This window comes from Pecten maximus, chromosome 2 (genome assembly GCF_902652985.1).
Source record: "Pecten maximus chromosome 2, xPecMax1.1, whole genome shotgun sequence".
Lineage (NCBI taxonomy): Eukaryota > Metazoa > Mollusca > Bivalvia > Pectinida > Pectinidae > Pecten > Pecten maximus.
Window position 1 is genome coordinate 592,049 of NC_047016.1, and position 21,645 is coordinate 613,693.

Consider the following 21,645-nt stretch of genomic DNA (forward strand, 5'->3'; position numbering starts at 1 on the left):
TACCTCATTTATAACCCTCACAATACCGCGACCTCCTCTCTATCGTGTCCCTTACCTCATTTCTAACCCTCACAATACCACGACCTCCACTCTATCGCCCTCCTTACCTCATTTCTAACCCTCACAATACCACGACCTCCACTCTATCGCCCTCCTTACCTCATTTCTAACCCTCACAATACCACGACCTCCACCTTATCGCGTCCCTTACCTCATTTCTAACCCTCACATCGTAGAATACCCACGATTGATTGCACCACACTACTCTGCACTTAATTATATTGATTTCAATTCTGCTATCAATCGTAAACTGATATAGCTGATAGAATACAAAATCTGAAAAGATTAAATAAAAAAATATTTTTCTATAAATAATTCCAGAGTCATTCATAAAACATTTAATTTTCTACTAAATAATCTATTCGTAATATGCTTGCTTTGTGGACAAATTTTCCTAAATTACGCAACTCAGTGGAAAAAAAACCCTCGTTACAATGGAGTCAATCTGATTGGTTTCGCCCCTTTCCCATTCGGAATTGCAATCAACCGTGGGTATCCGACGATGACTTTCCCACAGCTATTTTCAAAACACACTTCCTCTCTGACTTAATTTTTCGAAGAAAATCATCCTGACTAAAGTTTTTTTCAATTATTTTCTTAACATTGAGCTCCTTCAAACATAAAGAAAGCACTAACTGTTTGGATATTTGCAGTTAGTATGACATGGTCTAGTCAAAGTACATGTATAACGATTTAACTCTCTCATTTCTCGTTAGAACTTTTCTCCTTTTCCAAAATAATTTAAAACTTAAACATAACCTCTAGGATTAGCCTCCCTAGTTGGAACATTTTAATTGGTCCAAACAGTCGTTGAGATTATCGTGTCATTGTTAATACAGTGATTGGATCATGTACCGCCTACGGCCATAACATACTGTCAATAGTCGTCAAAATAAAAAGGCGTATGAAATTGTCACTGATCATCGGTCACTTTACTCAGAGAGAGTAACACGGAGGCACAAAATTTAATTATGTCATTAAAGTCGACATATTTTATAGGTGTTTTCCAGACGTCATAATAGGAGACAGAGCGAACGTCAGACAACGTGCGGCCCTGTTACGTCATACTGGCATTGACACCTGGTACAGCCTGACCTTACAGCCGAGGTCTCTCTTGACCTCAGGAGAGCATCAATCGTATAGCATCAAAGAATGCACGTTGTTGATTGGGGCGACGTAACGGTCTTGACAGCCGAATTGGGCTGGTGACATTCTGGAGACTCGTTAGTACCACGGAGAGTCCATACGGTGGTCAGTACCGTTGCTGAGATCGTCGGAGCACCTGTGTTTCGGAGAGTGAATACATTGGAAGTCTGTTATTTTTCGAGATGGAGCTTGCTTTGCTGGCAATGTTAATTCTCGGAGCTATGCAGCAGTCCTTGGCATGCACATACACACCGGCAAGACAAGAAACCACAGGTATGACGGGGTTTGTTATAATTCGGCATCACTACGTAATATAACTTTTAAGTTTGACGTATTATGAAAAATGTTTCAAACTGCATATGTGTTGTAAGTTTTCACACATTAATTTTCACATTTCATAACCATATATATTTCTGTTTTAAGAAAGCATTTGCCTAACCACAGAATATTTTATTCGTGTATTCGTTCACATATCTACATTCGCCTGAATAAAAGTACTTATTTATCTTTTTGTATCTGGTCACCGCCACTATTAATTCATATCATATTCACCTATATTAGAAAGCCCGCGTCATCGCTGATTATAATGTCTACGATACCTGTTACATACTTACTGATATCGACAGCGTATAAACGTAACACCGTGATCTCTGTGGAGGGTATGACTGACGTATTGTATAAACGTAACACCGTGATCTCTGTGGAGGGTATGACTGACGTATTGTATAAACGTAACACCGTGATCTCTGTGGAGGGTATGACTGACGTATTGTATAAACGTAACACCGTGATCTCTGTGGAGGGTATGACTGACGTATTGTATAAACGTAACACCGTGATCTCTGTGGAGGGTATGACTGACGTATTGTATAAACGTAACACCGTGATCTCTGTGGAGGGTATGACTGACGTATTGTATAAACGTAACACCGTGATCTCTGTGGAGGGTATGACTGTTGTATTGTATAAACGTAACACCATGATCTCTGAGGAGGGTATGACTGACGTATTGTATAAACGTAACACCGTGATCTCTGTGGAGGGTATGACTGACGTATTGTATAAACGTAACACCATGATCTCTGTGGAGGGTATGACTGACGTATTGTATAAACGTAACACCGTGATCTCTGTGGAGGGTATGACTGTTGTATTGTATAAACGTAACACCGTGATCTCTGTGGAGGGTATGACTGACGTATTGTATAAACGTAACACCGTGATCTCTGTGGAGGGTTTGACTGACGTATTGTATAAACGTAACACCGTGATCTCTGTGGAGGGTATGACTGGTGTATTGTATAAACGTAACACCGTGATCTCTGTGGAGGGTATGACTGGTGTATTGTATAAACGTAACACCGTGATCTCTGTGGAGGGTATGACTGGTGTATTGTATAACCGTAACACCGTGATCTCTGTGGAGGGTATGACTGGTGTATTGTATAAACGTAACACCGTGATCTCTGTGGAGGGTATGACTGACGTATTGTATAAACGTAACACCGTGATCTCTGTGGAGGGTATGACTGGTGTATTCTATAAACGTAACACCGTGATCTATGTGGAGGGTATGACTGGTGTATTCTATAAACGTAACACCGTGATCTCTGTGGAGGGTATGACTGACGTATTGTATAAACGTAACACCATGATCTCTGTGGAGGGTATGACTGACGTATTGTATAAACGTAACACCATGATCTCTGTGGAGGGTATGACTGACGTATTGTATAAACGTAACACCATGATCTCTGTGGAGGGTATGACTGGTGTATTGTATAAACGTAACACCGTGATCTCTGTGGAGGGTATGACTGACTTATTGTATAAACGTAACACCATGATCTCTGTGGAGGGTATGACTGGTGTATTGTATAAACGTAACACCGTGATCTCTGTGGAGGGTATGACTGGTGTATTGTATAAACGTAACACCATGATCTCTGAGGAGGGTATGACTGGTGTATTGTATAAACGTAACACCGTGATCTCTGTGGAGGGTATGACTGGTGTATTGTATAAACGTAACACCGTGATCTCTGTGGAGGGTAGGACTGACGTATTGTATAAACGTAACACCGTGATCTCTGTGGAGGGTATGACTGACGTATTGTATAAACGTAACACCGTGATCTCTGTGGAGGGTATGACTGACGTATTGTATAAACGTAACACCATGATCTCTGTGGAGGGTATGACTGGTGTATTGTATAAACGTAACACCGTGATCTCTGTGGAGGGTATGACTGACGTATTGTATAAACGTAACACCGTGATATCTGTGGAGGGTATGACTGACGTATTGTATAAACGTAACACCGTGATCTCTGTGGAGGGTATGACTGGTGTATTCTATAAACGTAACACCATGATCTATGTGGAGGGTATGACTGGTGTATTCTATAAACGTAACACCGTGATCTCTGTGGAGGGTATGACTGACGTATTGTATAAACGTAACACCATGGTCTCTGTGGAGGGTATGACTGGTGTATTGTATAAACGTAACACCGTGATCTCTGTGGAGGGTATGACTGGTGTATTGTATAAACGTAACACCATGATCTCTGTGGAGGGTATGACTGACGTATTGTATAAACGTAACACCGTGATCTCTGTGGAGGGTATGACTGACGTATTGTATAAACGTAACACCATGGTCTCTGTGGAGGGTATGACTGGTGTATTCTATAAACGTAACACCATGATCTATGTGGAGGGTATGACTGGTGTATTCTATAAACGTAACACCGTGATCTCTGTGGAGGGTATGACTGACGTATTGTATAAACGTAACACCATGGTCTCTGTGGAGGGTATGACTGGTGTATTGTATAAACGTAACACCGTGATCTCTGTGGAGGGTATGACTGGTGTATTGTATAAACGTAACACCATGATCTCTGTGGAGGGTATGACTGACGTATTGTATAAACGTAACACCGTGATCTCTGTGGAGGGTATGACTGACGTATTGTATAAACGTAACACCGTGATCTCTTTGGAGGGTATGACTGACGTATTGTATAAACGTAACACCATGATCTCTGTGGAGGGTATGACTGGTGTATTGTATAAACGTAACACCATGATCTCTGAGGAGGGTATGACTGACGTATTGTATAAACGTAACACCATGATCTCTGTTTAGGGTATGACTGGTGTATTGTATAAACGTAACACCGTGATCTCTGTTGAGGGTATGACTGATGTATTGTATAAACGTAACACCAGGATCTCTGTGGAGGGTATGACTGGTGTATTGTATAAATGTAACACCCTGATCTCTGTGGAGGGTGACAACAGAACTTGATATACCTCATCGCACAGATACTGAATCTGCCTGCAGCGAGAAGATAATTTATTTTATGTTGCCTTGAACAATATTTGACGGTTTGTATCATTCTGCCAATTTTATTGCAGAATGATTGTTTTTTTCTGCGAAATTATTGGGGGCCGCGGTGGCCGAGTGGTTAAGGTGTCCCGACACTTTAACGCTAGCCTTCCACCTCTGAGTTGCGAGTTCGAAACCTACGTGGGGCAGTTGCCAGGTACTGACCGTAGGCCGGTGGTTTTTCTCCGGGTACTCCGGCTTTCCTCCACCTCCAAACCTGGCACGTCCTTAAATGACCCCGGCTGTTAACAGGACGTTAAACAAAAACAAACAAACCAAGCCAATTTATTGTAGTCTGATATACTTTGATAAATCTACGAAAACTGTAAAAATCTAGAAAACATTTTAGACGTACTTATAAAAAGATTTACACGTCGTTGGATAGGAATCCCCCGCGATGAAAGAAAATGTACTCTATGTAATGGAGATGTACACTATGTAATGGAGATGTACACTATGTAATGGAGATGTACACTATGTAATGGAGATGTACACTATGTAATGGAGATGTACACTATGTAATGGAGATGTACACGATGTAATGGAGATGTACACTATGTAATGGAGATGTACACTATGTAATGGAGATGTACACGATGTAATGGAGATGTACACTATGTAATGGAGATGTACACTATGTAATGGAGATGTACACTATGTAATGGAGATGTACACTATGTAATGGAGATGTACACTATGTAATGGAGATGTACACTATGTAATGGAGATGTACACTATGTAATGGAGATGTACACTATGTAATGGAGATGTACACTATGTAATGGAGATGAAGTAGGAGATTAATGTGATTTTTGTTTAAATGTAAACAAAATCTTTTTGTCAGATTAGGGGAAAATTTGTACCGAAATATTACTATACAAATCCAAATGTTAACAAAATGAAAGGAATGTTTGCAATATGTATCATACGATTAATAAAAAGGATAAGCATATTTCTTGCAAAATTACAAACAATTCTAGAAAACTGTATTACTTGTGTACATGAAAATGTCATCATTTCATTACAGCCCGGTGAATCTGTCAATTTGTCCCTCTACTCTCGTTATACAATTTGTCCCTCTACTCTCGTTATACAATTTGTCCCTCTACTCTCGTTATACAATGTGTCCCTCTACTCTCGTTGCCATGTTATACAATTTGTCCCTCTACTCTCGTTGCCATGTTATACAATTGATATATATCGTTTGACTTCTTGTTACACACTTAAGTGTGTCAGAGTGAAATAAAAGAAATCTTGAATAAAACGTCTCTAAAATGTGAAAAAACCCGAAACTGCCCGCATTCATGTTTTTTACTAAAATACAAACAATAACAACCCACTTACGCACCAAACATATTACCACGTCACATGTAAACATAGCTCGGGAAACTAACAACACGGCGGGAGCTTCAACAGGAAATCGAGGATGAATGTTTTACGAATTCACGAGGAAGAGGGCGTGAATCTTAAGAGAGTGAAAACGTAAACGTGTAATTTCGCCACACACACAGCACCACTCTTGGGACTAATGTTATCACATGTCAAGGCTTTGTAACAGGTTTATGCCTCACACTGGAGAAAATAATCCATTGTAAAAAAAACTCTTATCTAAGGCAATATATTATTAAGGTCACTTTAAACAAGAGTCCAATGTAGATATATGATTTTGTTAACTTCAAATCAAAATCATTCACCGCTTAATTAATACAATAGATATGTTGTCTTTTGTTCAACCATAAATACACACATACATATACATGAATATGTTGGCCTAAAAGCCTACATGAATGTCGTTCATGTTTTACTATTAGCCCTTGTCATGTTAACTTGATCAAACACTTGTATTTATATCCAGGCCAGTCAGTTTTTATCCGGTTCAATGGCAGTCCGTGTTAGTTACTACTGTTACTAGAGGTTAGTACGGAGTCTGTGTTAGTTACTACTGTTACTAGGGGTTAGTACGGAGTCCGTGTTAGTTACTAATGTTACTAGAGGTTAGTACGGAGTCCGTGTTAGTTACTATTGTTACTAGGGGTTAGTACGGAGTCCGTGTTAGTTACTATTGTTACTAGGGGTTAGTACGGAGTCTGTGTTAGTTACTACTGTTACTAGAGGTTAGTACGGAGTCCGTGTTAGTTACTATTGTTACTAGGGGTTAGTACGGAGTCCGTGTTAGTTACTACTGTTACTAGAGGTTAGTACGGAGTCCGTGTTAGTTACTACTGTTACTAGGGGTTAGTACGGAGTCCGTGTTAGTTACTACTGTTACTAGGGGTTAGTACGGAGTCCGTGTTAGTTACTACTGTTACTAGGGGTTAGCACGGAGTCCGTGTTAGTTACTACTGTTACTAGGGGTTAGTACGGAGTCCGTGTTAGTTACTACTGTTACTAGGGTTAGTACGGAGTCCGTGTTAGCTACTACTGTTACTAGGGGTTAGTACGGAGTCCGCGTTAGTTACTACTGTTACTAGGGGTTAGTACGGAGTCCGCGTTAGTTACTACTGTTACTAGGGGTTAGTACGGAGTCCGTGTTAGTTACTACTGTTACTAGAGGTTAGTACGGAGTCCGTGTTAGATACTACTGTTACTAGATGTTAGTACGGAGTCCGTGTTAGTTACTACTGTTACTAGAGGTTAGTACGGAGTCCGTGTTAGTTACTACTGTTACTGGGGGTTAGTACGGAGTCCGTGTTAGTTACTACTGTTACTAGAGGTTAGTACGGAGTCCGTGTTAGTTACTACTGTTACTAGAGGTTAGTACGGAGTCCGTGTTAGTTACTACTGTTACTAGAGGTTAGTACGTAGTCCGTGTTAGTTACTACTGTTACTAGGGGTTAGTACGGAGTCCGTGTTAGTTACTACTGTTACTACGGGTTAGTACGGAGTCCGTGTTAGTTACTACTGTTACTAGGGGTTAGTACGGAGTCTGTGTTAGTTACTACTGTTACTAGGGGTTAGTACGGAGTTCGTGTTAGTTACTACTGTTACTAGGGGTTAGTACGGAGTCTGTGTTAGTTACTACTGTTACTAGGGGTTAGTACGGAGTCCGTGTTAGTTACTACTGTTACTAGAGGTTAGTACGGAGTCTGTGTTAGTTACTACTGTTACTAGGGGTTAGTACGGAGTCCGTGTTAGTTACTACTGTTACTAGAGGTTAGTACGGAGTCCGTGTTAGTTACTACTGTTACTAGAGGTTAGTACGGAGTACGTGTTAGTTACTACTGTTACTAGGGGTTAGTACGGAGTCCGTGTTAGTTACAACTGTTACTAGGCGTTAGTACGGAGTCCATGTTAGTTACTACTGTTACTAAGGGTTAGTACGGAGTCCGTGTTAGTTACTACTGTTACTAGGGGTTAGTCAACGCTGGTCTCTCTAGACGAGCAACAAACTTTTTAAAGTACAACCAAAACTTAAAACATCAACACCAAGTCGGAAGGATCGTAGAGAGGAAATCGTCCTCTCTCGGCTCCGTACCGGGAACACATATCCTACTCATTCGTTCCTTTTAAAACGAGAGGATCCACCGGTGTGTTATGCATGTGATGCTCAATTCACAGTGGAGCATTTTTGAATAGAATGTTCCGATATCAAGCACATTCGTAATAAATACTTTCGAGTCCCGGATATGAAAACCCTTTTCAGTTCCGTGGATTCGAAAACAATAGTTAGCTACTTGAAAGAAATCGATCTATTTTATAGACTTTGATGTCTTTTACGTTACTGTCTTTGACGTTCTATTTATATCACAACGTTCACATAATATATTCGTACATATATATATTTTACCAATTTTAACCAACTTTTTTATCATAATGATCTAGATATACAATACGAATGCTTTTAAAAATGACAAATTTTATCTGATTTTTTACTGTTTGGCCATAAATGACCCTAGTTGTCGATGGGCCGTAAAACATAAACAAACAAACCAACACTAGGGGTTAGTAAGGAGTCCAAGGTGTATTGTCCGTCAGTGGTCCGAGGTGTAGTGTCCGTCAGTAGTCCGAGGTGTAATGTCCGTCAGTGTTCCGAGGTTTAGTGTCCGTCAGTGGTCCGAGGTGTAGTGTCCGTCAGTGGTCCGAGGTGTAATGTCCGTCAGTGTTCCGAGGTGTAGTGTCCGACAGTAGTCCGAGGTGTAGTGTCCGTCAGTAGTCCGAGGTGTAGTGTCCGTCAGTGGTCCGAGGTGTAGTGTCCGTCAGTAGTCCGAGGTGTAATGTCCGTCAGTAGTCCGAGGTGTAGTGTCCGTCAGTAGTCCGAGGTGTAATGTCCGTCAGTGTTCCGAGGTGTAGTGTCCGACAGTAGTCCGAGGTGTAGTGTCCGTCAGTGGTCCGAGGTGTAGTGTCCGTCAGTAGTCCGAGGTGTAATGTCCGTCAGTAGTCCGAGGTGTAGTGTCCGTCAGTAGTCCGAGGTGTAATGTCCGTCAGTGTTCCGAGGTGTAGCGTCCGACAGTAGTCCGAGGTGTAGTGTCCGTCAGTAGTCCGAGGTGTAGTGTACGTCAGTAGTCCGAGGTGTAGTGTCCGTCAGTGGTCCGAGGTGTAATGTCCGTCAGTGGTCAGAGGTGTAGTGTCCGTCAGTAGTCCGAGGTGTAATGTCCGTCAGTGGTCAGAGGTGTAGTGTCCGACAGTAGTCCGAGGTGTAATGTCCGTCAGTGGTCCGAGGTGTAGTGTCCGTCAGTAGTCCGAGGTGTAATGTCCGTCAGTGGTCCGAGGTGTAGTGTCCGTCAGTGGTCCGAGGTGTAATGTCAGTCAGTAGTCCGAGGTGTAATGTCAGTCAGTAGTCCGAGGTGTAGTGTCCGTCAGTGGTCCGAGGTGTAGTGTCCGTCAGTGGTCCGAGGTTTAGTGTCCGTCAGTGGTCCGAGGTGTAGTGTCCGTCAGTGGTCCGAGGTTTAGTGTCCGTCAGTGGTCCGAGGTGTAGTGTCCGTCAGTAGTCCGAGGTGTAGTGTCCGTCAGTAGTCCGAGGTGTAATGTCAGTCAGTAGTCCGAGGTGTAATGTCAGTCAGTAGTCCGAGGTGTAGTGTCCGTCAGTGGTCCGAGGTGTAGTGTCCGTCAGTAGTCCGAGGTGTAGTGTCCGTCAGTGGTCCGAGGTGTGGTATCCGACAGTGGTCCGTGGTGTAGTGTACGTCAGTGGTCCGAGGTGTAGTGTACGACAGTGTTCCGAGGTTTAGTGTACGTCAGTGGTCCGTGGTGTAGTGTACGTCAGTGGTCCGAGGTGTAGTGTACGACAGTGGTCCGTGGTGTAGTGTACGTCAGTGGTCCGTGGTGTAGTGTACGTCAGTGGTCCGTGGTGTAGTGTACGTCAGTGGTCCGTGGTGTAGTGTACGACAGTGTTCCGAGGTTTAGTGTACGTCAGTGGTCCGAGGTGTAGTGTCCGTCAGTAGTCCGAGGTTTAGTGTCCGTCAGTGTTCCGAGGTTTAGTGGCCGTATGTTGGGCGGGTTAACTCTCAAGACAACGACAATCTGTCACTTCACCTCTACACAATAATGGAGACTGTTATCTCCGACAGGTGGTCCCGTTCTAACATATACATCATCGATCATACCCAAACAATGCAGTTACTGTTTTATGTACTTAATGTACATGCACTTTTATACGACTGCTGTATTAATTTGATAAATATAAGTAATAAAGGTAAACAGGGGAAGATAAATTCCTGTTAAACAGGAATAAATACGGAAAAGGAAAGAGTTACAATACGGAAAGGGGAGTAGTGTACGGTACAGGGGAGTAGTGTACGGTACAGGGGTGTAGTGTACGGTACAGGATAGTAGTGTACGGTACAGGGGAGTAGTGTACGGTACAGGGGAGTAGCGTACGGTACAGGGGAGTAGCGTACGGTACAGGGGAGTAGTGTACGGTACAGGGGAGTAGTGTACGGTACAGGGGAGTAGTGTATGGTACAGGGGAGTAGTGTACGGTACAGGGGAGACAGGGATGTTACTATACGAAAAGGGGAGTTATGTACGGTACAGGGGAGTAGTGTACGGTACAGGGGAGTAGTGTACGGTACAGGGGAGTAGTGTACGGTACAGGGGAGTAGTGTACGGTACAGTAAAGTGCCCACCTGTATATTATTACGGTAAACATTTGTATATAGTATATATTAATAACCGTCTTCGGTTTGATCACTTGCCACCAGACCTCTTTCTATTGTATTACTGGTGTTTAAGGACGACATGTCGGCCTGGGTGACCTGGCGCGCCAGCAGATGGCAGACTTAGATAGATGTGAGGGCGTAAAATGAAAGTGGAGCTCCTGATGTAGTATGTTAAAATAGAAATGCACAATGGCGTGTTATGAATGAAAAGTGTCATCCATAGGTGTCTCGAGGACTTTGATGTCGGTAACACACTCTGTTTTACCGTTCTGCTCTTGCAATAGACAACGTACGCCAGTAGGGTGTAAGTATGCCCCCAGGGGCCTGGTCAACAGATCTATCCACCTGGTCCGGGAATAGGCTGGCTCCGAGGTTGTTGTTATTAACTACACTTTTTAGCCAGCAATCCTTTATTTAGTATTTCAATTTATTTTTTAGATATGAAGTAAAATATTACAATGATATGATTGATAGTAAAGGACACATTTTAATTATTCTTCGAGCGTACAATTATATAGACACGACATTTCACTGTCCAGACGTATTACTATTTAATGATACTCTAGTATCACACTGGAACACACGGCTAGGCACTATAAGGGTTTTACGCATTGTCTATCAGATATCATGTAAAATGTAGTCCGTTCTAACAAAGGAATTATGAAGGACAAGAGCACGGTGTTAAAGTATACTGCTCGTATAAACAATATTAAGACATACAATATGTGTCGAATACGATTAATATAAGAATGCATTATACTAATAAAACTATTGATGGTTCTTGGAAGTTCATACTGTTTAGCCATCCATTCTGTCCCTATAAAGGTTTGTAAAGGGGATACATCCATCTCTACGATTCTGACTTATAGTATAATGGAGAGAGGTTTTCACCCTCTACCGAGACATGTTGTCACCATGATCAGACTTAAGTCATATGGTAACACATTGCTTCCTCTCTAACATCGGACGCCCCTAACCACGACCTGCGGCCCATTCGTCTTGCTCCAGTTATTTGAGCGTTTGTATGGTGCTTGCCTGATTTCGGCTTCCAGAGAATGGTCATCATGTAGATCTTTCTCGTGAATTGAAGACAATTACTCTTCCTTTGATCACAGTAATATATTTCCCTGAAGGACAGTACAGTACCTACCACTTATTTTGACATACTCTTTGTCTCTAAATAATGTTAATGAGAATATGGACAGGACCAAGGGCAACAGGAAATATATAGTTTTATAATAAATATATAGTTTGTACAACAGAAAGAAGAGGGTTTTTTGGGTTTTTTTTTTTAATACGAAATGAGAAATACGAAAATGAGGGGAACACTTATTCATTCTCATCTAAAATCAACAACACAATAGTTTGAGTAGTTTTTGTATGTGCCGAAGAAGAAAGAAACTGGACCAAGTACGAATTTATCTTAGCAACTGTTCATTTGACCAACCTTTCTAAGCGCTGCAACACAGAGAGAACGAGAGTGTAACCTGATTTTAAGGATTGTACCTCATTTTGACTGCGTATACGGTAGTATGCCCGCAGTTGGCAACCGAACGCGCTCCTTAGGGTATGCTCGTTACCAACTGCGGGCATACTACCGTATAGTCGTATACGCAGTCAAAATGAGGTACAATCCTTATATTTACATCAAACAAATCGTTTAAATACAGAACGAAGAAAATAAGATTCGGGTGTTTCGCGACGTTGGTAACTACGGCAGTCGTGGTGTCTAAGATAATACATTTCCAGTGAATCTACGTAAAGACACCAGTATTGTTAACAAAATTAAAAGAAACAACTCAATATTTTTGTTTAATACCTTTCACATTTTCAATTAACTGATATATTCACAATCCAGTGTTTCTGTGTTAGATTATTGACACAGAGTTAGTAGCGACATGGTAAAGTTTCTCTAGGAACTGTACGCTTCAGCCATTTGTTGTTAGCTAACCTCGTGGAGAAGTTAAATATGCACCCATTTCCATAATATTCAGTTTAGCTATTGATAAAATACTCACTTGACGTTAGCTTTTTGTGCAGAGATCACCAGGTAACATGGAGAAAATTCAAAATGGAGTTACTTAGTTGACGTTCCGGTAACGTCACAAACAAACGACTTAATAATTATGTTACCGAGTCCCGCGATTATAAATCTGCTTAGCCTTTTTACATTACGTATATGCAGATATATTCGCAGTCAGCTGAAGAAGGGAGAGATGTAAATATGATGATATAATGAGTATATAGATAAAATGAGTATACTGATATAATGAATATAATGATATAATGAGTAAGTATAATGATATAATGAGTAAGTGTAATGATACAATGAGTGTAATGATATAATGAGTGTAATGATATAATTAGTATAATGATATAATGAGTATAATGATATAATGAGTGTAATGATATAATGAGTGTAATGATATAATGAGTGTAATGATATAATTAGTATAATGATATAATTAGTATAATGATATATTGAGTATAATGATATAATGAGTATATTGTTATATTGAGTATAATTTTATATTGAGTAAGTGTATAATGATATAATTAGTAAGTATAATGATATAATTAGTATAATGATATATTGAGTATAATGATATAATTAGTATAATGATATATTGAGTATAATGATATAATTAGTATAATGATATATTGTGTATAATGATATAATTAGTATGATGATATAATGAGTGTAATGTTATATTGAGTAAGTATAATGATATAATGAGTGTAATTTTATATATCGAGTAAGTATAATGATATAAAGAGCGAGTATAATAACATAATGTTACCGAATTGATAGCCCTGATATTTTACGTAGTTAAACAAAGATATATCAACGAATCCATAGCACCTATAATAATGTCATAAAACCTCGACATAAAAAAAAACGAATTAATAGCATCCCATAACATAAATAGCAACATATTTCATGTTAATCCGTATAATTTGTACATAATCCCTTTTACAGTTTTTGGCCGCTGTGTCAGCCAATCAAAAATGACGTTACAAACGGTTACGTCTAATAACATTTTTTTTTAAATCCAAAATATTGCTTCATACAAGCAAGATACAATTATATTTAAATATAATATGATGAATCGTGTAATTGTCACTCACTTTGTTGTTGTTTTTGCATTAATTACGTTGTAGCGGCTGTAAAATGATATTCTAGTGTCGCTTTGTTTAGTTTTTTTTCAGTATTTGGAAGAAGTATTAATTACGTTGAAGAGAACGTTATATGATATTTGATTTTTCAGTATTTGGGATAAGAAGTATTAATTACGTTGTAGTTCAGTATTTGGGATAAGAAGCATTAATTACGTTGTGGTTCAGTATTTGGGATAAGAAGTATTAATTACGTTGTAGTTCAGTATTTGGGATAAGAAGCATTGATGACGTTGTAGTTCAGTATTTGGGATAAGAAGCATTGATTACGTTGTAGTTCAGTATTTGGGATAAGAAGTATTAATTACGTTGTAGTTCAGTATTTGGGATAAGAAGCATTGATTACGTTGTAGTTCAGTATTTGGGATAAGAAGTATTAATTACGTTGTAGTTCAGTATTTGGGATAAGAAGTATTAATTACGTTGAAGAGAACGTTATATGATATTTTGTTTTTTCAGTATTTGGGATAAGAAGCATTGATCACGTTGTAGTTCAGTATTTGGGATAAGAAGCATTAATTACGTTGTAGTTCAGTATTTGGGATAAGAAGCATTGATTACGTTGTAGTTCAGTATTTGGGATAAGAAGTATTAATTACGTTGTAGTTCAGTATTTGGGATAAGAAGCATTGATTACGTTAATTGTAGTTCAGTATTTGGGATAAGAAGTATTAATTACGTTGAAGAGAACGTTATATGATATTTTGTTTTTTCAGTATTTGGGATAAGAAGCATTAATTACGTTGTAGTTCAGTATTTGGGATAAGAAGCATTGATTACGTTGTAGTTCAGTATTTGGGATAAGAAGTATTAATTACGTTGAAGAGAACGTTATATGATATTTTGTTTTTTCAGTATTTGGGATAAGAAGCATTGATCACGTTGTAGCGAATGTCATATGATATTTTAGTGTCACTTTGTTTTTTCAGTGTTTGGGACGAAGAAATATTACTGTGACTACGTAATAGGAAGAGGCAACTCGTCGGTTAAACTGTCTATAATACCGGGCTCCAGGTTCCGAACCAGCGAGTGTTCCGAATGTCACTGTACCAGAAACGGACTCCAGTGCTGCGGGTGAGATATATTGTCTGTGTTTAGTGATGGCTATACGTGTAAAGTGATGAATTATTCATATGTATGTGTGTCGTGATATGTATGTGTGTAGTGATATGTCTGAATGTAGTGATATGTCTGTATGTAGTGATATGTCTGTATGTAGTGATATGTCTGTATGTAGTGATACAATGTCTGTATGTAGTAATATATCTGTATGTAGTGATATGTCTGTATGTAGTGATGTCTGTATGTAGTAATATATCTGTATGTAGTGACATGTATGTATGTAGTGATACAATGTCTGTATGTAGTGATGTCTGTATGTAGTAATATATCTGTATGTAGTGATATGTCTGTATGTAGTGATACAATGTCTGTATGTAGTGATACAATGTCTGTATGTAGTGATACAATGTCTGTATGTAGTGATATGTCTGTATATAGTGATATGTCTGTATGTAGTGATATGTCTGTATGTAGTGATACAATGTCTGTATGTAGTGATATGTCTGTATGTAGTGATATGTCTGTATGTAGTTATACAATGTCTGTATGTAGTGATATGTCTGTATGTAGTGATATGTCTGTATGTAGTTATACAATGTCTGTATGTAGTGATATGTCTGTATGTAGTGATACAATGTCTAAGATAGTCTCTCCGTGCGAGTCGAGATAGATCCCTGGTCGTGTTATTTAGTACGGGACATCACGTGGTATAATTGTGTCCGTGTCTCTGTCCAGTGATCGCCTGTTTAGACCTCCCATGAAGAAATAGCTCTATCCCACGACCTAAATGATATCCACAATTACTTACTGATGTCCGGCGATAATGTCCAGACTATGTAGGACACCTGAAGCTCGTCACCTTTATACCACCACCTACCTTCTCCTTGTTAATCTCTGTATCATAAAACATGATGTAAAATGGCTTGCCATACATGTCAACTGGAGGTTGTACATGTCAGATAAATCTCCTCGCTTGTCTGTACATAAGACACCCAAAGTGGAAGCTAACATGGATATGTTCAGCGTGTGATATCTTCATAGAGAGAAATAAGGGTCTTGAGGTATCTTACCAAATTTTTTATTTCATGACCATGGCATCTCATGTTTCCCCGTGGCGATCCTCACTACAGTTTATGTAGGAAAATCGCATTTTGAGCATGGTTTGTTTGGATGGTAGTTTGGTGGCACTGACTAACCCAAGGGGCTGATGGGCAATTCAAAAATGGACAACTGTACTGAACTTTTTAAGAATGCATGTGGTCATTAAAGCCATTAGGTCATTTAGTAATATCGCATGGACTTCCTGTTCTGTTTTATACTATCTCACGGACTTCCTGTTCTGTTTTATACTATCTCATGGACTTCCTGTTCTGTTTTATACTATCGCATGGACTTCCTGTTCTGTTTTATACTATCGCATGGACTTCCTGTTCTGTTTTATACTATCTCATGGACTTCCTGTTCTGTTTTATACTATCGCATGGACTTCCTGTTCTGTTTTATACTATCTCATGGACTTCCTGTTCTGTTTTATACTATCTCATGGACTTCCTGTTCTGTTTTATACTATCTCATGGACTTCCTGTTATGTTTTATACTATCTCACGGACTTCCTGTTCTGTTTTATACTATCTCATGGACTTCCTGTTCTGTTTTATACTATCTCACGGACTTCCTGTTCTGTTTTATACTATCGCATGGACTTCCTGTTCTGTTTTATACTATCTCATGGACTTCCTGTTCTGTTTTATACTATCGCATGGACTTCCTGTTCTGTTTTATACTATCTCATGGACTTCCTGTTATGTTTTATACTATCTCACGGACTTCCTGTTCTGTTTTATACTATCGCATGGACTTCCTGTTCTGTTTTATCGTATGTTTGAAACTGAATTAAAGCGCCAGTTTAACACCCTGTACTTGTGAAATATGTCCTTCTTTTGATTTGTTGCTTTCCTAAGTGCCAAATTTATGAGATGCAGATTTGACTAAAGGACAGACGAGTTATACCGAATTCTGATTAACGAACAAACAGATAAGTCCGCCGAATGTTAGACGGCAGCCAAGACAGACGGCATCTGTTTGACTTGTGTAAACAAAATAAACATAAATAAAAACTGACACTCGTAAACAATTTATTTGTTAACGAGTGACGTGTGATCCGTAGAACGACTAATATGACGGGATCAGTCTCCTGTAACCAAAGGACACACATCACCAATCAGGGGCTCGAGTCTACAACCTCAGGAACTCTGGTCACTGACCATCCGGGCACTTGTCAATGTCATGGCAACGTGACAGGGGCTACATAGATACATAACTAATTACTACCCATATATGACGCAGTTTGTCTTAGGAATAAACAGACATATGAAATACAGACATGTAAATAGACCAACGATACCCGGCCACAGTAAACGTAATACAATGTATCTGTAACAAGTGTAATATCTGTAACAAGTGTAATACCTGTAACAAGTGTAATATCTGTAACACGTGTAATACCTGTAACACGTGTAATATCTGTAACACGTGTAATATCTGTAACAAGTGTAATATATGTAACAAATGTAATACCTGTAACAAGTGTAATATCTGTAACAAGTGTAATATCTGTAACAAGTGTAATACCTGTAACAAGTGTTATATCTGTAACACGTGTAATATCTGTAACACGTGTAATACCTGTAACACGTGTAATACCTGTAACACGTGTAATATCTGTAACACGTGTAATACCTGTAACACGTGTAATATCTGTAACCATTGTAATACCTGTAACACGTGTAATATCTGTCACCATTGTAATACCTGTAACACGTGTAATATCTGTAACACGTGTAATACATGTAACAGGTCAAGGATACCGCTACATCAGTGACTAAAACTCATTTAACACATCTACGTTATGTAACGGTGTAACGGATATGTTAACATTATAAAAGTTCTCAGACTTTTTACTTAGTAAGCAATATTTTTAGCTTACACGTACGCTTTGCGTGAACATACAATTACTGTATTAGTGTAAACCTAGTGTATCCAATCGTCCTGCATTTAAATGTATCTAACCTCAGGAAACACGACTGTCCCCGTCTGAACATGTGCGATGATGTACATACTAATAATTATATATCTGTTTCCTCGTTACAGGTACGGAATCCGTTCAGCAAATCTCGTTGTACCCAATGAATGCAAAGTACTTCCAGATGGCTGTGAGCCGAGATTAGTCCTAAAATCCGACAATAAATCTGAGTGTAAGACCACACGCCCGCCTGTCAGACCGAGGCTGGAACAGACAATGGGCCCACGTGTACAGACAGGAAGGACACGACCTCAGGTGCCGCAGACCTCTGACAATAAATTTCAGGCCATGTTAACTGCGACTCGCCAAGTCGAGGGAAAGCCAGCTCCAGAAAACAACGTCCCAACTGGCCAAGGAAAACAAGTACCAGGCCACCAAGGACCAAAACAACGACTCCCTGGGAACCAAGGTAAAGTCCTAGGCAACCAAGGACCGAGACAACGACTCCCTGGGAACCAAGGTCAAGTCCTAGGCAACCAAGGACCGAGACAAAGTCTCCCTGGGAACCAAGGTCAAGTCCCAGGCAACCAAGGACCAAGACAAAGACTCCCTGGGAACCAAGGTCAAGTCCCGAGACACCAAGCCCCAAGGAAACCAGGACCTATGAGACCAACACAAGGAAAACAAGTACCTGGACACCAAGCACCGGTGAAACAAGCCCCAGCAGGTCCAACCCTGATTCAACAAAAGAAACCACCGACTCAGATTGCAACCAAATCACCTCGTCCAGCTCAAATCGTTTCCACCCCAGCACCGGCCAAACCAACAAATCGACCCCAGTACAGGAGACCGGCCCCGAGATCCCCGTCTCCGAACAGGTCGTGGAGATTTAACCCGTTCCGTCATAGGAACCATATGAATGAAGAAAGCATGCAGCTTATGCAACAAATGATGTTATTCCAAGCACTATCCTCGGGAAATGCCAGTCCGCTCCAGGGTTTTATGTTGATGAACATGTTAGAAATGTAGATACAACTTTGTAGCTTCACCCCATGATATTCTGTAAAACGATGTCTCCCTAGATATGTTGATATTCAATAACTTTCCATCAATATATTTACACAGCCATGTCTCGTCATAGTTTGCGTACCCAACTCTTTAGACCGGAAGTTCATAGTTTGCGTACTCAACTCTTTAGACCGGAAGTTCATAGTTTGCGTACCCAACTCTTTAGACCGGAAGTTCATAGTTTGCGTACTCAACTCTTTAGACCGGAAGTTCATAGTTTGCGTACTCATCTCTGTAGACCGGGAGTTCCTAGTTTGCGTACTCATCTCTGTAGACCGGAAGTTCATATTTTGCGTACTCATCTCTGTAGCCCGGAAGTTCATAGTTTGCGTACCCAACTCTTTAGACCGGAAGTTCCCTGTATTTATAACGATCTCATGCCATAGCAGCAATATTAGGCGGCACAGAATGAGTGTCCTGACGTGGTGACCTGATATAAGTAAATGTTCTCGGTGTAGATATACTGTCATTAGTATTCCCATAGATATGTCATCTGATGGCAGATATTCCTGTGTAAAAGGGATCCATAGTAGTTATTTATCATGTGAATGATGCATTTTAAGCATAATGAAAACTCATTACTTCATGCTAAACTATAATAAGCATCCTAACCAAAATCAGTTTAATGCTAATATTCACAATCCGACACGCTCCAGTTACACAAACAACACCAGTACGGGGACGACACTAATACTCACAATCCGACACGCTCCAGTTACACAAACAACACCAGTACGGGGACGACACTAATACTCACAATCCGACACGCTCCAGTTACACAAACAACACCAGTACGGGGACGACACTAATACTCACAATCCGACACGCTCCAGTTACATAAACAACACCAGTACGGGGACGACACTAATACTCACAATCCGACACGCTCCAGTTACACAAACAACAACACCAGTACAGGGACGAAACTAATACTCACAATCCGACACGCTCCAGTTACACAAACAACAACAACAGTACAGGGACGACACTAATACTCACAATCCGACACGCACCAGTTACACAAACAACACCAGTACGGGGACGACACTAATACTCACAATCCGACACGCTCCAGTTACACAAACAACACCAGTACGGGGACGACACTAATACTCACAATCCGACACGCTCCAGTTACATAAACAACACCAGTACGGGGACGACACTAATACTCACAATCCGACACGCTCCAGTTACACAAACAACAACACCAGTACAGGGACGAAACTAATACTCACAATCCGACACGCTCCAGTTACACAAACAACAACAACAGTACAGGGACGACACTAATACTCACAATCCGACACGCACCAGTTACACAAACAACACCAGTACGGGGACGACACTAATACTCACAATCCGACACGCTCCAGTTACACAAACAACACCAGTACGGGGACGACACTAATACTCACAATCCGACACGCTCCAGTTACATAAACAACACCAGTACGGGGACGACACTAATACTCACAATCCGACACGCTCCAGTTACACAAACAACAACACCAGTACAGGGACGAAACTAATACTCACAATCCGACACGCTCCAGTTACACAAACAACACCAGTACAGGGACGAAACTAATACTCACAATCCGACACGCTCCAGTTACACAAACAACAACAGTACGGGGACGACACTAATCACTGTACTACTAGGGCAGTACCAGTGCCATCCTCGTACATGTGACATCAGATTGGTTAAGGTCACTATGTACACGTGACATCAGTTCTATGCTTGGCACTGGTAACCACAGCGTGTTAAAAACACGAGAATTAAAATAATCACTGGTCGTATTATGTAAAAAAGAAGAGTTCATATAATGTAGTTTAGCTATTTATAATTTAATTTTAGGTGCGAAAAAAGGAAACAATATTCACAATATGTAGGGATTTAGCATGTGTAATTATGATTAACACCCGTTATCGGACTAGAACCCGCCATGTGTAATTATGATTAACATCCGTAATCGGACTAGGACCCTTCATGTGTAATTATGATTAACACCCGTAATCGGACTAGGACTCGCCATGTGTAATTATGATTAACACCCGTAATCGGACTAGGACTCGCCATGTGTAATTATGATTAACACCCGTAATCGGACTAGAACCCGCCACTTGTAATTATGATTAACACCCGTAATCGGACTAGAACCCGCCACTTGTAATTATGATTAACACCCGTTATCGGACTAGATCCCGCCAATTATGATTAACACGCGTAATTGGACTAGGACCCGACACGTGTAATTGTGATTAACATCTGTAATTGGACTAGAACCCGCCATATGTAATTATGATTAACATCCGTAATTGGACTAGAACCCGCCATGTGTAATTATGATTAACACCCGTTATCGGACTAAAACCCGCCAATTATGATTAACACCCGTAATTGGACTAGGACCCGACATGTGTAATTATGATTAACATCTGTAATTGGACTGGAACCCGCCATGTGTAATTATGATTAACACCCGTAATCGGACTAGTACAGTACTTGCCACTTTGTAATTTTGACTAACACACGTAATTCAACTAGTGCAATCATAATCATCAGCCATTATCAAACTAGGGTTCATAATTGGAAACGCATTGTAAAAAGAAAC

General features: G+C 40.2%; 1 protein-coding gene across 2 annotated transcripts; it reads left to right on the top strand.

Annotated features, from left to right (window-relative positions):
• Positions 1-1,205: 1,205 nt before the first annotated feature.
• LOC117344117 (proline-rich protein 2-like) lies at positions 1,206-20,539 on the top strand. 2 transcript variants are annotated; one of them, XR_004536120.1, is made up of 4 exons: positions 1,206-1,479; positions 14,805-14,949; positions 18,088-19,093; positions 19,166-20,539. XR_004536120.1 is itself a non-coding variant. In XM_033906768.1 (3 exons), the coding sequence occupies exons 1-3, from the start codon at positions 1,389-1,391 to the stop codon at positions 18,986-18,988; spliced, it is 1,137 nt and encodes a 378-aa protein (XP_033762659.1). In that variant the 5' UTR covers positions 1,207-1,388; the 3' UTR covers positions 18,989-20,539. The 2 variants fall into 2 exon arrangements, 1 of the variants encoding a protein (XP_033762659.1); XM_033906768.1 differs by having other exon boundaries at positions 1,207-1,479; positions 18,088-20,539.
• Positions 20,540-21,645: the final 1,106 nt, after the last annotated feature.

What these genes read in the sequence shown, in the direction of transcription:
- LOC117344117 (XM_033906768.1), top strand. Translation starts at nt 1,389, where the DNA reads ATGGAGCTTGCTTTGCTGGCAATGTTAATTCTCGGAGCTATGCAGCAG. An exon ending in GGCAAGACAAGAAACCACAG is followed by an intron (nt 1,480 to 14,804) that starts GTATGACGGGGT and finishes TTGTTTTTTCAG; the next exon opens with TGTTTGGGACGAAGAAATAT. An exon ending in AACGGACTCCAGTGCTGCGG is followed by an intron (nt 14,950 to 18,087) that starts GTGAGATATATT and finishes TCCTCGTTACAG; the next exon opens with GTACGGAATCCGTTCAGCAA.